This window comes from Carassius gibelio, chromosome A5 (genome assembly GCF_023724105.1).
Source record: "Carassius gibelio isolate Cgi1373 ecotype wild population from Czech Republic chromosome A5, carGib1.2-hapl.c, whole genome shotgun sequence".
NCBI lineage: Eukaryota > Metazoa > Chordata > Actinopteri > Cypriniformes > Cyprinidae > Carassius > Carassius gibelio.
The window spans coordinates 35849505-35868094 of NC_068375.1; the positions used below are offsets into that span (position 1 = coordinate 35849505).

General features: G+C 36.1%; 1 protein-coding gene across 1 annotated transcript in view; it reads left to right on the forward strand.

Annotated features, from left to right (window-relative positions):
- The window catches only part of LOC128014204 (reticulon-4 receptor-like), an 82832-nt gene extending 65253 nt beyond the window's left edge, over positions 1-17579 (forward strand). Inside the window, exon 2 of the mRNA XM_052597587.1 lies at positions 15453-17579. Within this exon, the coding sequence (XP_052453547.1) occupies positions 15453-16870 (1418 nt within the window). The 3' untranslated portion in view covers positions 16871-17579. The remainder of the gene's footprint in view (positions 1-15452) is intronic.
- The last annotated feature ends 1011 nt before the right edge of the window (positions 17580-18590 follow it).

The window sequence follows — 18590 nt, forward strand, 5'->3', positions numbered from 1 at the left end:
AATGTAAACCGGTTTTGGTCACACATTTACATGGTGCGGTTGATTTTGAGCATGTATAACAAGGGACAAATGCATTGTTTTATCGCAAGGACACAAAATAAACTGTCATGTTTTAAAGCACCACAATTAGACACAAAAGAACTACAGTAGCGTTTTCTGAAGAGACACTTGTATCTCCAGAATGATGCTTTTCACTGTAGAAAGGCAAGCTTGTATTGCACATCTGTACGGTGTTGTGTCTGTGAAGAATCTGAGCCGTATCGTCTGACCTACGGCTGACCACAGAGCGAGACAACGAGACGCTCCCATTCAAACACTTAATCTCAGGAGCTCAATATTGACAGTTGACAGCTCCACGGTGCCATTCAGCTGTTTTTATCCATGAGTTCATTGAAATGTGAGAGGTCGTTGAGTCTTGTGTTAGTCTGACTGCTACGGGTGGACACAGCGAGTGAAATCTTAGCACTGTGGTCATTAACATTCTAGTACAGGATGAAAAGAAGGTTAAAAAGGGTAATGAGGTGAAATATGTTTTATATAGTACATGTGTGACCAAGCACTGTTCGTTTGCTGCATCCAGTGGAAGAGCATCTAATGACTGGGAAAGTTAATGGGAATTAATAATAGGAAACGAGATTAGCGCTTTTGAAATAGGGAGTGATGTACTATATAGACATAATCTAACATCTTCAGTGTAACACTCACATTGATGTCACATTAAAGTGAACATTTGCAATATTGTATATACATTATGTGACATATTTACAAGAGAAATTCTGACTTTTTTTTTTTTAGTTTATAAAAAAAAAGTTTCAGAATTTCAGAGTTTATATCTCACAACTCAAAAATGTTGAGTTTGTGTCTCATAATTCTGACTTTCATTTTACAATTCTGTGTTTATCTCTCACAATTCTGACTTTTTTTCCCCTCAGAATTCTGAGTTTACTTCTCCTAAAGGTTTTGACACCTGATCATAATGTATTCACATGCAGAATTATGATGAAGAAAAAAATCAGAATTTCTAGATACAAATTCAGAGTTAAAATGCACAATAACTCACAACTGCAAAACTCAGAAACTTGCAGTTGCCTTTTTTATATTTTTATTCCATGGCAGAAATAAGCTTCCATAGAAAAGATATTCAACAAGGAATACAAGAATGTCATCAGGAATTAAAAAGAGTTAAAAAATGTCTAAATGGAAGGTGGTTCGGAGGGAGGGATTAACATCATTACTCATTTTAAATGCAAAAAAACTATAAAAATAATAAAAATAATTTGATAACGAGTCATAATAAGTTCCTGACATGTGGAAAAAACAAGACAAAAATGACTGTGTTTGCGGCAAGAAACCTTGACTCATTAAAAATTGAATGCTACAAGAGTGTAAAAAAGGGCCTGTTTAATAGGTTTTACTGGTCTCTAGGTAGAATCTACACCACAGGGCCTGTTACTATATGAACTGTGGGTTATGATCTCAATAATAAATGTACTAACAAGGAATACTCTGTGTGGGAGACGAGGACAGGGATTATTGCTTACTACAGAATAAAATGAACATATATATTTATTAAAATGAGCCTAACAAGCAAACAATTTAACTTAATTTGTCTGTCCTGTCCTCCATTTTCAGCCATTTATTTGGATCAAAGTGTTGTGTGTGTACTCAAGATAATGACCAGTTGATGGCCCTCTTTAGATCACAGCCTGTCCTCCGTTATCTAATCATGAATAAATCCTCAGAGAAACACGCTGCCTTCTAGTAGTGTCAAATTTTGTTGCATTGAAACATTTTTCCATTATAATGAATGGTGCGCAAATCACTTCCAGCACGAACATGTGCATATTTATATATTGGGTGAGAAAAGCCTGAATGAATGACAGCACTTTGTCCGCTGAGCCAATTTTCAATTTGCTTCCAATGTGCAACTGTTTAAACTCGCAGATGTTTTTACTCTAGACTGCATTTCGAATCACTTTGCCACCCAAAACTGAATTAGCATGTTTACCCGCCAGTCCAGGATCTCATTAAGTTAGGCACCTAAAAGATGCCACTGTCAGTCTCGCCGAAGTTGGGGGATTTCCAGCGCGTCTCGACTCACAGAAAATAAATTGTTTACATTGTGATGAAAGCGGCGTGTCTGGAACGCCACTGAATGTTTTTTTCATGGGAGCGCAGGAGAAAGAGAGTGTTTTTATTTTGACAGATCTGTCCACAGGGTTAGCTATCTGAAACTAAATGTGTCTTTGTAGTGGAGTAAATATGCTGGATCTGAGGTATCTGAAAGGTATGGCTCATCAGCCCGCTCTGGTTTATGTACTAATATAGCATGACGTTAAAGATGAATACATTTGATTTGAAACCAAAAATCAAAACTCATATGCCTCAAAACCCACTTTCTGCTTCAGCATAGAAACATTTGCTCCACACAGAATCTGATACTGATTTGAGTAAAAATATGTTCAGCATAATAGATTTAGGCATGCATGATAAAAATGTATTTAAAAAGAGTTAAGAGTACTAGATTATTGATATATGAAAGCATATATGTATATATATATATATTAGGGCCGGGACTTTAACGCGTTAATTGAGATTAATTAATTACACAAAAAATAACGCGTTAACTAAGATTAATTAATTACAGAAAAAAATTCCCGTATTTTTAATAACGTATTTTTGCAACGCGGAACGTTTCTCACTGGATGAGTTTCGGCGGACGAATTATACTGAAGCACCAACTAGCGTTCGCATATCACCGCAGCGCACATCGAGCCTCAAGTATCACCTCAACGCAAAACATATAGCAGCTAGCCTGGACTTTACACTTTATGTTGTGTGTTGCACACACACACACAAAATAAGTTGCTCAATAGATAAATGAATGGATAAAGAAAAAAAACAAACAAATAAATAGAAATGTATAAAAAATAAAAGTAAATTCTAAAATTAGTATAAAAAAAAGATATAATAAAGAAATAGTATAATAAATAATATAATAGTAAAAATAATACTAAAATAAAACTGTGGTAGTGATATATAAAAGTTAACAAAATGTTAGAAATTTGTAATCTTTTCTTCTAGGAAAACTGTCCAAAAATATTGATGGCTCATCTTTTATAATACAATTATGTTTAGAATGATAACGAACTACCTTCTTCTGAATAGAAATCAGGGATTGTATTATTACCTTTGTTAAAACTATTCAAATGTTGTTTGTTAACTGTAATAAAGCTGAAATAAAATAAAACGTAAATATGAGATTAAAACTTGTTTCAGTTGCCAAAGCAACATTTCTCATTTTCGTTTAGCTTAAGTTGAAGCACTACAACTACTACAATTTAATTAAAACTGAAATAGAAATAAATGTAACCTAAATAACTAATAACTTATAAAAATGACAAAAGCACATAACAAAAATTTAAAATTATAACAAAGTATAAGCAAAAGCTATTTCAAAATATTACATAATAACTTTAATACTACAAAAATAGTAGTAAAACAACAGCTAGCAGTAGCAAGGAGCTATTAATGCTTTATGGCTCTGATTCTGCAGAGATGCAGATTGCATGTAATATAGGCTCTCTCAGGTACAATACTAATCTCTGAGTATTAAAACTATTAGTTATGACTATGCTGACTTGAAGCTTTGGGAACAGTTTTGAATATAATATGATTATAGTTGTGTTTGTGTTTATTTTGGCTTATATTCCAGGTGGAGCATGTGGGCTTGTGAGAAATAGGCTGGGAAATCATAATAGTTAGCAAGAGATGTGCATCGCATGGGTGGGAGGATGAGAAACGGAGAGAGCTAGAAAGTGTTATCATATATATTCAGACTATTAATATGTTTGATATACTAATCAGATTGGGTCAAGTGTTATGGACCTGAAACCTCACTCACTCACAATGCCTTCATTGAAAATCCATCACTTAAATAAAGCAGTCTCCGCTCTGAAACACAGTCTGGTATGAGAACAAATATTAGCTACTGAGCTCAAATTAATGATTGTTTGTTTTTAAATGTGTCATAATGCTATAGAAATTAATACTTATGTTTAGCAAGGACTCATTAAATTAATCAAAAGTGATAGTAGAAACATTTACTATTTAATGTTAACAAAAATGTCTATTTCAAATAAATGCTGTTCTTTCTATTCAAGAATCCTAGACAAATCCAGAGGTATAGAAGCCACGACTTTTTTTTTTTTTAAAGATTAATGATAATAAGAATAATAACTTTTTCTTGAGCAGCAAAACAGCATATTATGATGATATCTGAAGGATCATGTGACAACGAAGACTGGAGTAATAATGCTGAAAATGCAGTTTTGCATCACAGGAATAAATTAGATTTTAAATTATACTCAAACAGAAAATGGTTATTTTGAATTGTAATAATATTTCATAATATTGTTGATTTTACTGTATTTATAAAAAAAAATAAATGCAGCCTTGGTGAGCATAAGAGACTTCCTCTTATGACCCCACGATAATAAAAAATAAAAATATAAATAAAAAGATTATAGTCTTCCATTGTAAATATTTGTATATTAAATCTGGATATAAGGAAAATCAACCTAAAATGGCTTATTTTTAGTTCTCTAAGCTGCTTTTAGAACATTTTTTTTTTTTTACTTTTGTATAATGGGATTGTGTTGGCCAAAGATTTATGCTTGCATTTGCGAACTTTCAAAGTATGTTTCCGGCTTCAATAGTAAACCAAAGGGTCTGTGTGTGTTTCTTTATTTATTTTTACGCAACCTGCTCGATTCTCTGTTATTCATGAACCATCTGGCAAACTTAGAGCATGTGGTACAGACGGCAGACACAAATAAGTCCTGATCTGCTTCGCTTTGCTCCAGCATCAATAAAATCATCTGCATTCCACAGCTCATGCTCAATGTTCCTGCAGAAAGCTCGGGCATCTGTTCTCCTTGACCATGCATCTTCACGTTCCTGTCCCAACACCTTTCATCTCTGTCACCTTTACTCTCACCCAATATTTCCTCTGTCCTTAATCTTTTTTCTGGTGTCCTAATCTTTTATGTCCAGAGGATGTGTGTATATAAATATATATAAATATTCAGCTTTGCATCACAGTAATAAAGAACATTTTAATACAGTATATATGACAATATAAAGCAGTTATTTTAAATTGTAATATTTCATGAGCTTGAAGCAGCTGTCTTTTAGGCTTTTTTTTATGTTGCTCAAAACAAAAAACATCTACTTCTCAACTTCTTTGGCTTTCTTACACCAGACTGATAAGTTCTATGACTGATGTAATAGTCACTCACACAGGTCGCAATGACATCAGAAAAGAGTCTAGATGAATTCAGAACAAAGTCAAATGAGAAAAGGGAAAAGCAGACAAAGGAGGTGAGATTATATGATGGATTTTGCCGCAAGGAGGAAAAAGTAGCAATTAGCAAAAGTATTGAGAAGAGCTGAGAGAAAAGAGCCTGCCATCAGCTACAACACCTACACCCACACCAACACTGCTGCTGCTGTTCATGATCAGATGTAGAGGAACCGTTTGAACTCATGACCGTCTGGGGTTACAGGTCAATAATGCCTACCGGGTCTTTAGAAACTTGGTCCATCCATTCACACTGAGAGAATGCTGGATAGGTACTGTTATTCCTGAACCGTTCGTCCCACCAGTGCTGTTTCTGTGTGTGTAGCTCTGTATCTGCTCTGAACAGTTTGTATAATCATGTCATATCTAATATTTTTTAGGCCAACTATGAACTTTGCATCACACTGGTTCCCTTGACAAAAACCCAATAGGATATATTATTTTGGATTATTGTAGAAAATAAACTCTCTGGCCAACAGAAGTTTATGACTCTTACACATTTTGTTCATCATGATAATTTCACAAATTAAAATGAGTTTAACTGTTTAGCGTGATGACGTTTCATGTCTATGACTTCTGTTTTTATTTCTTTTTTTTGGGGGGGGGGGGTGGCTTTCTATCTGAGTAAAAATGTCTACACAACACATATTTACTTGTGTGTAATAATAATATATAAGTTATTGCCTTACCTCATTAGAAATAATATGTTTTTCAAGTAAACATGTCAAGCTCACTTAAGTTTGTTTGTTTTTTGAAACTAAGAAAAAAAAATTATAAGACCTAATGTATTCAAGATACATTTTTGAAAATAGCTCTGTCATTTTGCTTCGCAAGTTAATGTAATGCTTTTTTTTCTAGAAATTTAGATTATATATGACAAAAATAGAGATTAAGTTGAATGTTAGGCAAATTATATTTTTCATTGGATGACATTTTGATTTACCTTATAAGTGGACCTCTTTCTTCACGTCTTGTTCTTTGATATGTTCAACATTAGAAATGAAAGTAGCATCAATTTGTATCAAATGTATAGCTATGTTTAATTAATAAAAATAATAAAATCTTTATCCAGGTATTCAAAATTGATCATCTCACTCAAATGTGGTGTCTAGTGCTGTACGTCAACAGTTAACAAAAAGTCTCGATCACATTTTTTTTCTCCTTCTCTCTACATCTAAACTTGGCACTCTATATTAATTGGTACTTTAATTCTACAGTTAATTGGCCTTCAGAAAGCTCACAATGAAGCGGAACCAGTGGGTGCTAAAGAGGCTTGAAATGTGGTGAATTTATTTTTATATTTAGCTCCGTGATTAAGATGTTGGCACTTTTGCTCATTTGTTTATTCAGAGGTAATGAGTCTAATTAATGTCAACTATATGGAAATGAGTAAGGCTATACATTCATGTGATGCAGAGAATGGCACTGACAGGGAATGAATTGGTGGCAACTCAAATGCCCACAAAACCTGTCAATGCAGTCCTAGTGCGGCTGGTTGCCAAAGCATTTTTATACAGTTGGTGAGGTTTACAGGGTGGTTGTCATGGCATTGCCAGGGAGTTCTGAGTGAATGCTTGCCCACCCACAAGTCACATTGCACTGCAGTATATATACACAAAAATATTACAATCATTAAAAATCCCAAATTACAACTAGTACTTATAATTAGTAATTAGGATGTACCAAACTTAAACCAAATTATCTTGTTTTAAGGATTTTTTTTATTTTATTATTTTTTTTTAATGAAAAAAACAGAAAGAAAAAAATACAGGTCGCATTGAAGTCACATGATTTGAGGGATTATTTATGTCAGTAATAAAAACTAATGTTATGGACTAATGTTATTGAAAGGGATATGATCATCCAAAAATGAAAATTGTTATCATTTACTCAGCCTTGAGTTTAGTTTCTTTCTTCTGCTGAAGACAAAGAAGTAATCAGCTAAACAGCTGATGGTAGCCACTGACTTCCATAGTATTCATTTATTTATTTTATTAGTATTATCTTTTTTTGTGTGTGCAAAATTTAGTTTTTATGAAGATGTTGTTGTTATATATATATATATATATATATATATATATATATATATATAATACATAAAATATGTATATATAATATTTTTTGTTAAGTATAATAACATGCAGGATGAGCTATATTGCATTAAAGCTAACAAATTGGGAGTTAGTAGTTTGTTTAAATCCATCCACCATGTCCAAAACATCACATTGGTCTCAAGAAAGTGGCTGCTATTACTTGTGAAAACCACTTACGTTTGAGATAAAAATAGTGTAAATGTCGTTTACATGCTCTCCATATGCAAATCTGCAAAAGTCAGGGATTGCCACTTGTCCCCCCTGCCACTCTCTCTCTCTCTCTCTCTCTCTCTCGCTCTCTCTCTCTGTGCACAATTATCTCAATCCTTGTTCAGTATTCAGTATTCTTTTTGTTTTCCATACAAATAATTAAATTAGACAGCAGAGAAGTATCCTTGATTTCACCTCCCTGATTATCAATGGTTTATTCGCTATCCCGTGGCGTCTTTTATATCAGGATGAGAGCTTTTCACACAAGTGTAGAGACTAGCAGCAATCAGTGCATTTTATGCAAAGCTGAAAACACCATTCGGCTTGTCAGGTAAGTAAGAGGGTGGTCCTCAGCACGTTGAACGGTGCACTGCTAATAAGCTCGTCATCTGAGAATGCAGCTTGGCTTCTCTGCAAAATGAGTAAGTGGTCGGCTGGAGCGCTGCCGCTATTAGGAGCGATTCTATTGAGTTTAGAAAAATACCAGAGCTAATGCCAAACTAATAGGTCGGTAAACATTTTGAGAATGCTACTATATAGACTGTAGGCTGCAATCCAATAACTTGTTATGAAATGGGCTGTTGTTTCGATGGCATGACAGGATACTCGCATCCCCTTGACAGGGAAGGAGAAAAACAGAAATATAAAAAGGCAAAGCGGGGCTCCTTACTGGGATCAGAGAAAGGAGAGGCATGACCTGCATACCAATGGAGACAAGGTAGAAAACCATTGAGTGCTCGTGTTTAGTCCATGTTTGCCAAATGGCCTTCACAGTGAAGGGCGCCCGGCAATAAAGGACATGGCTGTGACTGTCCAGGGGACGAGACAATGCACTGAAATAATTGGAGGATGGTGTATGACATTTTGAGTAGCTTTACTCGGCACTAAACAGATGAAAGACATCGAGGAACCACAAGGTTAGCACGGTCGGCTACAGATGAAAAAAAGGGAGCTTTGAAAGCGGGTCTCCGCCATGCATTGTGTGGGTGGGGATAGTCCGCTAATGACTAGAAGATAAAACAGGAGGTCTGCTAGATTCATGAAGCCTAACGTTTCAAAGCGCAGCAAAGGAATATTTCTAGCGTCAGAGAGGGTGAAAGAAAAACACTGTGAAGCAGAAAGACAGAGAGGAAGGCTGACGGCTCACTGGTGGAAGATGACAGGAGCGGGAGAGGGAGAAGGAGGATATTTGAGGGAAAGTGTAACACAGGGATGCTGTCAAGCCTCAAGCAAGCTCCATTTAACAAGCTGCAAGATTGAGGGATGGAGAAGAATTCAGGGAGCAGTGCAGGAGCGTCCACAGGCTCCTCTGCCTTCTATATGTGTATGTGGAAAATCTCACACATGGGTCTGACTATGTTAACGTGGCGGTCGATGAAACAGTTGCTGAATGTTCACAAAATAATGAGCTTTTGTCAGTCCATCATAAAATAATGAGCTTTTGTCAGTCCATCATCAAGATAGATAGATAGATAGAAAGACTACTCAGAAAAGTAGTAATAACTTTTGACTTGCCAGGAAATCCTCATTTTGGACAAAGAAAACAAGTTATTACTAGGGATAGATCCCGAAACCCGGTATTAAATGGGCTGGTATTAAATGAGAATGAGTAAAGACTCAGCTGTACGAACTGAGATTGGGAGGTCATTCCACCAGCTGGGCACAGTCCAGGAAAAGGTCCGTGAGAGTGATTTTGAACTTCTTTGGGAAGTTCAAAATCACAGTTTGTATAATCATGTCATATCTAATGTTTTTTAGGCCAACTATGAACTTTGCATCACACTGGTTCCCTTGACAAAAACCCAATAGGATATATTATTTTGGATTATTGTAGAAAATAAACTCTCTGGCCAACAAAAGTTTATGACTCTTACACATTTTGTTCATCATGATAATTTCACAAATAATAAAAATCATAGCGTGGTGACGTTTCATGTCTATGACTATGACTGTTCTTAATTCTTTCAGTTTTTTTTTTTTTTGGGGGGGGGGGTGGCTTTCTATCTGAGTAAAAATGTCTAAACAACACATATTTACTTGTGTGTAAGAATAATAATATTATAAGTTATTGTCGTACCTCATTAGAAATATGTTTTTCAAGTAAACATGTCAACCTCACTAAAGTTTTTTTTTTTTTGAAACTAAGAAAAAAAAAATATATAAGAGCTAATGTATTAAAGATAAATTTTTGAAAATAGCTCTGTCATTTTGATTCTCAAGTTAATGCAAAGCTTTTTTTTCTAGAAAACAAGATTAAATGTGACAAAAACACAGATTAAGTTGAATATTAGCCAAATTTATATTTTTCATTAGATATTTTGATTAACCTTATAAGTGGACCTCTTTCTTCAACATTAGAAATGAAAGTAGCATAAATTCTGATATGAATAAAAGTAATAAAATCTTTATCCAGGTATTCACTCCAATTGCTCATTTCACTCAAATGTGGTGTCTAGTGCTGTACGTCAACAGTTAACAAAAAGTCTCAATCACATTTTTTTTTCTCCTTCTCTCTACATCTAAACTTGGCACTTGATATTAATTGGTACTTTAATTCTGCAGTTAATTGGCCTTCAGAAAGCTCACAATGAGCTGCAAGAAACCCGGTATTAAATGGGCTGGTATTAAATGGGTATTATATATATATATACACACACAGAGCTGGGTAGATGACTTATGAATTGTAATCAGTTACTGATTACAGATTACATGAAAAAAATTATATATAATATAATCCTTTAGATTACACAATTTTGGTAACGTAATCTGATTACTTTTGGATTACATTTAGATTACATTTGTGCTAACCCTTATTTGGTATCACATATATTCAGTTAGCCTGATCTTGTACTTTTTTGCAAAATTTATATATATATATATGTATAGTATTTTTAATTCAGCAAGAAGAGCCACAATATTATTTTTCAAGTGCAAAATATGGAGAGTTAAGACTTACACAATACTAACACTAATTTACCTTGCTGTTAGAGTTTGCTAGTAACATTGAGAAAAAAAGAAATAAAAGCTTTTACATGAAAAAGTTACTTGTCCGGGGAAAAAAAAGTTTTTTTTTGTTATTTTTTTTGTGTGTGTGCTGTTCTTATAGTGATGATTTCTCAGCGAGTATGACAGACTGCACGAGCCTCAACTGAGGCGACCTTGATACTGTCAATACATTATCTGTTATTAGTCACCGTTTACACTGAAAGTAATAAAACCAGAATCATTCTCATAAAAGTTTCGGTGATGCCCTAGTTATTGTTTGTTATTAAAAGTTTGATCAGGTTACTTGTCCGGTCGGGCAAGTACAATTCTCTTTCACTTGCCCTTTCACAAAATCCACTTGTCCCGGACAAGCGTTAAATGTCAAGCCCTGGCTAATATATAGAGTCCATTTCCAGGTCAAATATTCCATCTCAAAACACTTGAAGTGCATAAGGTAACGTTAGTAACAATAAAGATAAATAAACATTACTATAAAATATATTAAAGGACATGAAATTCCCAGCAATAACTTTGATAGGTCAAAGAATTCCATGGACAGCAAATGAATGCATGGTAGGCAGAGTTTACACTGAATAGTGACATTTCCCCGTGTCTTTCTTTAAAAGTTAAATGATGTCTGAACATCCAGTGATTATAGAGTGCTATCCCCTCCTTTTACCATTATCTTGCTGCTGATTTATTCTGAGCGTGATTCTGACATCCCTCCCCCTCTCCGCCCCTCTTATATATATATATATATATATATATATATATATATATATATATATAAGATAAGAGGTAAAACTATTGAAAACTAGCCACGTTTCGTTTAGTGCAACTTCCTTCCCTTAACAGTGGTGCACATTTGTTCCTCCCTAAAACCCAAACTAAACGTCATGATCATCACAATCGGTGATTGTTGTAAAATGCTGTCTTCACTGTTACTAAATTGTGGGACATGTTTGATAAAAAAAAGAGAAAATCCAATGCATGTATATTTTGTCTTAAAGTGACACCACTGGCATTTGGACCATCAATGTTAATCAAACAGCAAAAAACGCAAAGAGAAAATCACTAACAGATCTCAATCTAAATAACGTTAGCTTTGACAAGAATTAATCTATCAATTCATACAGTGAGAACTATGAAGTGTTCATTTACATTTGATTACTTTATTAGATTTGTTTTGTAGGCTATTATTAAAGCTGCAGTAGGTAACTTTTGTAAATATATATATTTTTACATATTTGTTAAACCTGTCATTATGTCCTGACAGTAGAATATGAGACAGATAATCTGTGAAAAAAAATCAAGCTCATCTGGCTCCTCCCAGTGTCCTATTGCCATTTGCAGAAAGTCATGCTCTCCCGGTAAAAAACAACCAATCAGAGCTGCGGTCCGTAACTTTGTTTGTGTTCAAAATGTAGAAAAAATGAACATAATAAGCGAGTACACCATGAATCCATTTTCCAAACCGTGTTTTTGGCTTGTCCTGAATCACTAGGGTACACCTATAATAAGTGTTTATATTCAGACTATTTTAGATTGCTTCGGGGGTAACGCGGCGGAGTAACCCAGTACCTTTGTGATTCTTCATAGACATAAACAGAGAGAAGTAGCTCCGGCTACGATGTTCTTCCGCAAGACGCAAGCAGTTCTGTTTATTAACCGCTAGAGCGTCAAAAGTTCCCTACTGTAGCTTTAACTTGAGCAATAATGTTAATAGACCTTCATGAAAATAAATAAATAAAATAAATAAAGCACTGCTCGTTTCATTTGTATTTTTGTTTTACTGTATTTGTCAGTTTGTTTCTTTGTTCATGGTCTTACTGTATGTTATGTAACCCCTCTCACCCGGGTCCTCTCTGACGCTCCTCGCACTCGCTCCAAGCGGGGCTCGAACCCGGGTCTTCCGGCATGGGAGGCGGACGCACTAACAAGGAGGCTAAATGGCTACAGCCACTAGCGTCTGTCGCTAGTGCGTCTCTTGACATCGGGGAGTGAGGTTTACCTGCACAGCACTACTCGCTGGCCTCCGTTACACTCACCCCCCTAAACCTCACTCCCATCCGGGTCACGGCACCAATGTAACCCCTCTCACCCGGGTCCTCTCTGACGCTCCTCGCACTCGCTCCGAGCGGGGCTCAAACCCGGGTCTTCCGGCATGGGAGGCGGACGCACTAACAAGGAGGCTAAATGGCTACAGCCACTAGCGTCTGTCGCTAGTGCGTCTCTTGACATCGGGGAGTGAGGTTTACCTGCACAGCACTACTCGCTGGCCTCCGTTACACTCACCCCCCTAAACCTCACTCCCATCCGGGTCACGGCACCAATGTAACCCCTCTCACCCGGGTCCTCTCTGACGCTCCTCGCACTCGCTCCGAGCGGGGCTCAAACCCGGGTCTTCCGGCATGGGAGGCGGACGCACTAACAAGGAGGCTAAATGGCTACAGCCACTAGCGTCTGTCGCTAGTGCGTCTCTTGAGATCGGGGAGTGAGGTTTACCTGCACAGCACTACTCGCTGGCCTCCGTTACAGTTATCATATTTATACAAAACACAAAAAATCCCTGCACACTGGTGCATTTACATATTTGTTTTATATTAATTTAATTTACATTTAAGGATATAAAGCAATGTTAATTGCAATGTTAATTCACTCACACAGACACACACACACACACACACACACACACTACTGTTCAAAGTTTGGGATCAGAATGATTTTTAATGTTTTTAAGGAGTTTTTATGCTCATCAAGGCTGCGTTTATTTGATAAAAATACAGGAACAAATTTTATATTGTGAAATATTATAATGATGTAAAATAATGTTTTTTCTTTTCTAATATACATTAAAATCTAATTTATTACAAATTATATATTATAGAATACAAATCATTGGTTATGGTCCAGCAGACCGTAGTTTCATCATCATCATCATCTCTCTCTCTCTCTCTCTCTCTCTCTCTCTTTCTCTCTCTCTCTCTCTCTGTGTATTTAAATCTATATATCTTTCTTGTTGATATTCTCATAGGTCTTCAGAAGTATCATATGTTGAGGACTGTTGACATGTGAAGCTCAAATTGTCCAGAGATAAATATTTACCTGCATCAATCCCTCAGTGATGTGTGATAGAGATCTCATAGATGGCTGTGTTTTATCATCTGGTCTCCTGCATAATGGCTGGCCTCAAGAATGACTGAAAAAAACAGCATCTCTTATCTGAGGGCCTCACGTGGATAAAACCACCCTCAGACACATCTGTGCAAGATCCATCCGCACACACACCACTGGGCTTTAGATCAGAGATGAGAGGAGGCCATCTTATCTGTAACATACCAGAACCACTTCAAGCATGTTCACACTCACCATACTCCCATGAAACTCAGATCCTAAGTCCTCCCGCTGGCCCCGTCTCACCCAACCACGCACCAAACACCCACAGCACACTTATCTTCCTCTGGACTGACTAAATGTCAACCCTTACACCAAGCAGGAATGTGATTAGCTCCATCGTTGCTATTAGCACTAGCTAATTTTGTTCAAGGCTCCCTCCAATGTTTCATCTATCGGCCCTCACAATTGGCTTTCCTCGCTTGCGTTGGCTGATGGATGGGAATGGATCCCGCGGCACACATTTTTGCTGGTAGCATTCATGTAGGCACAAGTACAGACAGGTCGTGCAAGCTGGTATTTTAGAGCTGTTTGATGTATAGAAGAGCACATTTTGTTGTGGTGTCTGAATTAAATATATGCTGTCTTTTTTTTTTTTTTTTTTTTATAGGTGAAGTAATTTCCTGGAGAGATTTACAATGTGCATCTTTTTTTCCCCAGATAATATATATATATATATATATATATATATATATATATATATATCATTGATTATTAAATGTAAATTAAATGTACTGTAATTAATGTACTAAAAATATGAATTATTATTTGTTTATAAAAATGCATTTTGTGTTGTCACTAAAAGCAAAGCAAATTATACATTATATTGACTTTTTATTATTAGCTTTAAGACATTTTTTATTTAAATTGATTTGTAAATTGATATATTTATTTATTCATTTATTTATTTATTTATTTAATTTTGTAATATGTATCATTCCAAAGCAACTGGAAAAGTTAAGATTTATTAATGTTTTTAAAATGACGTCTCTTGTGCTTATCAAGGCTGCATTTATTTATTATATATATATAAATAATATAGTGAAATATTATTGCAATTTAAGATATATGTTTTATTTCGAATGCAATTTATTCTTTTGATGACATCTGAATTTTCAGCAGCAAGTACTCCAGTGTTTAGGGTCATATTGACATTTGGTCTTTCAGAAATGAGTATGTTTATATCTATAATACAGAATCTGTAATACAGAAATCAAATATATATAACTATATACTAATAATTTCTTATCGATGTAGAAATCAGTTGTGCTGCTTAAAAATTGTAAATTTTTGTGGAAACTGATGTATTTTTTTTTATTATTATTCTTTGTCTTTGGAAAATAGAAAGTTAGACTGTTTAACCAATTTATTGTTTTTTTTTTTATATATATTTTAAACATTGTTAATTACTGTCGCTTGAGCAATTTTAATGCACTCATGCTGATTAGAAGTGTTTAAAAAATGTGTTACATGATCACAGTTAAACATTCCCATTTTCCAGCTCATGAAAATTTGTTCAGCAGATCAACAGATTTAACAGCAAACATGAAATTATGTCTCCTGACAAATTAAGTAGTTGATGACTTGACCTTGAACTGACCCCTTGGCCTTTTGTCTCTTCTCAACAGGTGGTCGCCTCCTCTGCCTGGTGTTATGGCTTAACCTGGTGCCGATGATGAACGGCTGCCCAGCAAAGTGTGTGTGCTACAGTGAGCCGAGGCCAACTGTGGCCTGTCAACAGCAGGGTCTGTTTTCCATTCCCACAGAGATCCCTGTCCGAAGCCAGCGAATATTCCTCCAGAGCAACAAACTGACAGTGGTCCGATCCACCAGCTTTAGTTCAGTGCATAACCTCACCGTCTTGTGGATGTACTCGAATAACATCAGCCATATTGAGGCGGGAGCCTTTTACGGGTTGGAAAAACTGGAAGAATTAGACATTGGCGACAACAGCAACCTTCGCATCATCAGTCCCACTGCGTTTCGGGGACTGACCAAGCTGCATACCCTTCACCTGCACAGGTGTGGGCTGTCAGAGCTCCCGGTGGGAGTTTTCAGAGGACTCTTCTCGCTTCAGTATCTTTACCTGCAGGATAATAACCTTCTGGCGCTGCACGAAGACACTTTCCTGGACCTGGCCAACCTAACCCACCTATTCTTACATAACAACAAGATCAAGGTGGTGACCGATCACATGCTGAGAGGTCTCACCAACCTTGACCGTTTGCTCCTGCACCAGAACCGCATCATACATGTGCAACAACGGGCTTTCAATGACCTGGGCAAGCTGACCACCTTGTTTCTCTTTTTCAACAACCTCACAATGTTGACAGGAGAGGCCATGAACCCACTGGTGTCCCTCCAGTACCTGAGGCTCAATGGAAACCAATGGATTTGTGACTGTCGTGCCAGGCCATTGTGGGACTGGTTTAAGCACTTCAAAGGGTCCAGCTCCGAGCTGGAGTGCCACCTTCCGACCTCTCTAACCGGAAAGGACCTTAAGCGACTGAAAAGTGACGATTTGGAGGGATGCGTGGACTCCCCGTCACAGGTTCAAACCAGTATCTTCAACACCAAGGCACGCTCTGGAAAGTTCCACTCGCTCGATGATCCTCTTGGCGAAAGCATTCCCAGGTGTTGTCTTTCGGATAACGACAAATCCTCCATTATCTCCAGTAATTCCCTCCCGGATCCTTCATCGTACAACAGCCGACAGATCACCAACAATCCCCTGAAAGAGAAGGAGAACATCTCCAAAACCAAGTTTCGGGAGGTAGAGCGAGCGAAAAACGACACTCGTAATAAGCAGAGTCTAAATGACGGCCCTTTGGGAACCATGTCCAACAACCTCGACCAGAGCTTGGACAAAATCGACTCAGATCTGCTGGACAATATGGAACCTTCTATAGCACCAACCAGAAAGAAAAAAAAGTGCTCCAAAAAGCCCAAATCAGACCAGCATTGTCTAAAGGCTCATGGATCCACTGTTCAAGTATTGGCCGTTCTCTTTCTCCCCTTGTTATGGCTGTCTCTGGCATTGTCCTAGTTCATACTCTCATCCATCAGTTTGCTCTTGACAATGACACAAATTACCTGCAGTAGCCTACGTGGACAGGCAAAAGACGGCGAATAGGGGGTTACGATGTTGCCCCGCATGGATGAGAATAAGTCGTAATGCTAAAGACGCATTAAAAGAAATGGATGCCTTTACAGAATACATGAGATCCAATGTATATAAAACTCGGTGCCCAAATGTTTGTTCTATGTACTTTTAATGTGCTGTGTTTAAGCAACACTGCAGCGAGTTCCCTATTCCCAACTCACCTCCAAAAAACATTGATCAGAAAGTGACTATTGTATATGAACCACTAATTAAGAGGGGGAAAAAATTCCTTAATGAATAAACTAAACCAGAGTGCCGAAAGCACCCAGGAATGTTGCAGAGAAGAAATCGAAGGAAAGTGACGTTTTTGTTAATTTTGTTTTGTTTTTTTTCAATATTTTTTTTTCTTTTAAAAGTGATACATTTGTTTTATGCTGTTTTTTATGTTTCTAAGTATTTCAGTAAAGACAAATGTTTAACTCTCCCCAAATATGTGCTATGTTTGCGTCATGACACACACTACAGGTGGCATCTTGGGAAGGAATGCTGTCTATTTGTTCACTGAAATTGCGATGGAGTCATAGAAATGCATTTTATTTTGCTGGTGTACAAGCATAAATATATGACAAATAAAATATCTCATTTTTTTTTTTTACAGCTGGCTTCTCATGTGACTGAAGAACCTAGCATAGACTATATTACATATAATATTATAGGTATAATGCATTATTTTTCAAACAAATTCAAAAATGTATTTATATTCTAATAAGATTGAAACCTCAAAGGCACACATCTCTCCTCATTAATGAACTTTAACATAATCAATAATGATTCATCCATGTGTGAAGCTCAGAAATTCACAGCTTCAAGCTTGCCAAAACAACATCTTTCATAACCAAATTAATGAATGTGACACTGAATTTGAGACTACTACTGAGACCACCAGGTTTCTTTGTTTGGGATAGACAATCGGCAAATACAATGCAATTATTTGAAATAACTATATCAATGCAATGACGTGCATTTTAATAACTTTCTCCTAAATCTTTATATTTATTTATGCAAACTTACATTCACATTTTACATTTTTGTATTTAGCACACACTTTCATCTAAAGTGACTTACAAAAGAGAAACTAATAAATAGTAAACTGAAAATCTCATTCTAATTTTTATTTAAAGAAAATAATATATTTTATAATACATAATTAGCATAATGGATGAAGATTAAATTCCATTTGAATAAAACAATGTCAAAATAGTTTATATTTATGTGACCAAATCATACACACAGTGCATCCTAAAATATTGATGTTTAGAGCATGCTACAGTGTATTTTCAAGTTTAACACCACAAGAACCCCATTTTCTGATATCTCATAATTACTCTTAACAGAACTGAAACATATCAGATTGGCTGGTACTTTATCATTATAAAAAACATGCAAAAATAAAACATTTGCCTCTATTTTAATTATCCCAACATAATTGTTCAATTAAAATAGAAACATGTCACTGTTTATTCCCAATTTAGACTGGAAATGTTGTATGATCAAGCAAACTATAGGAATCCATGTTCTGTCCTCTCCCATAAACAGATGGCAGCCCATGCTGGGATTGTTTGCGGATGATGACCCATTGCTTTGTCAAATCTGGCCGGCGCTC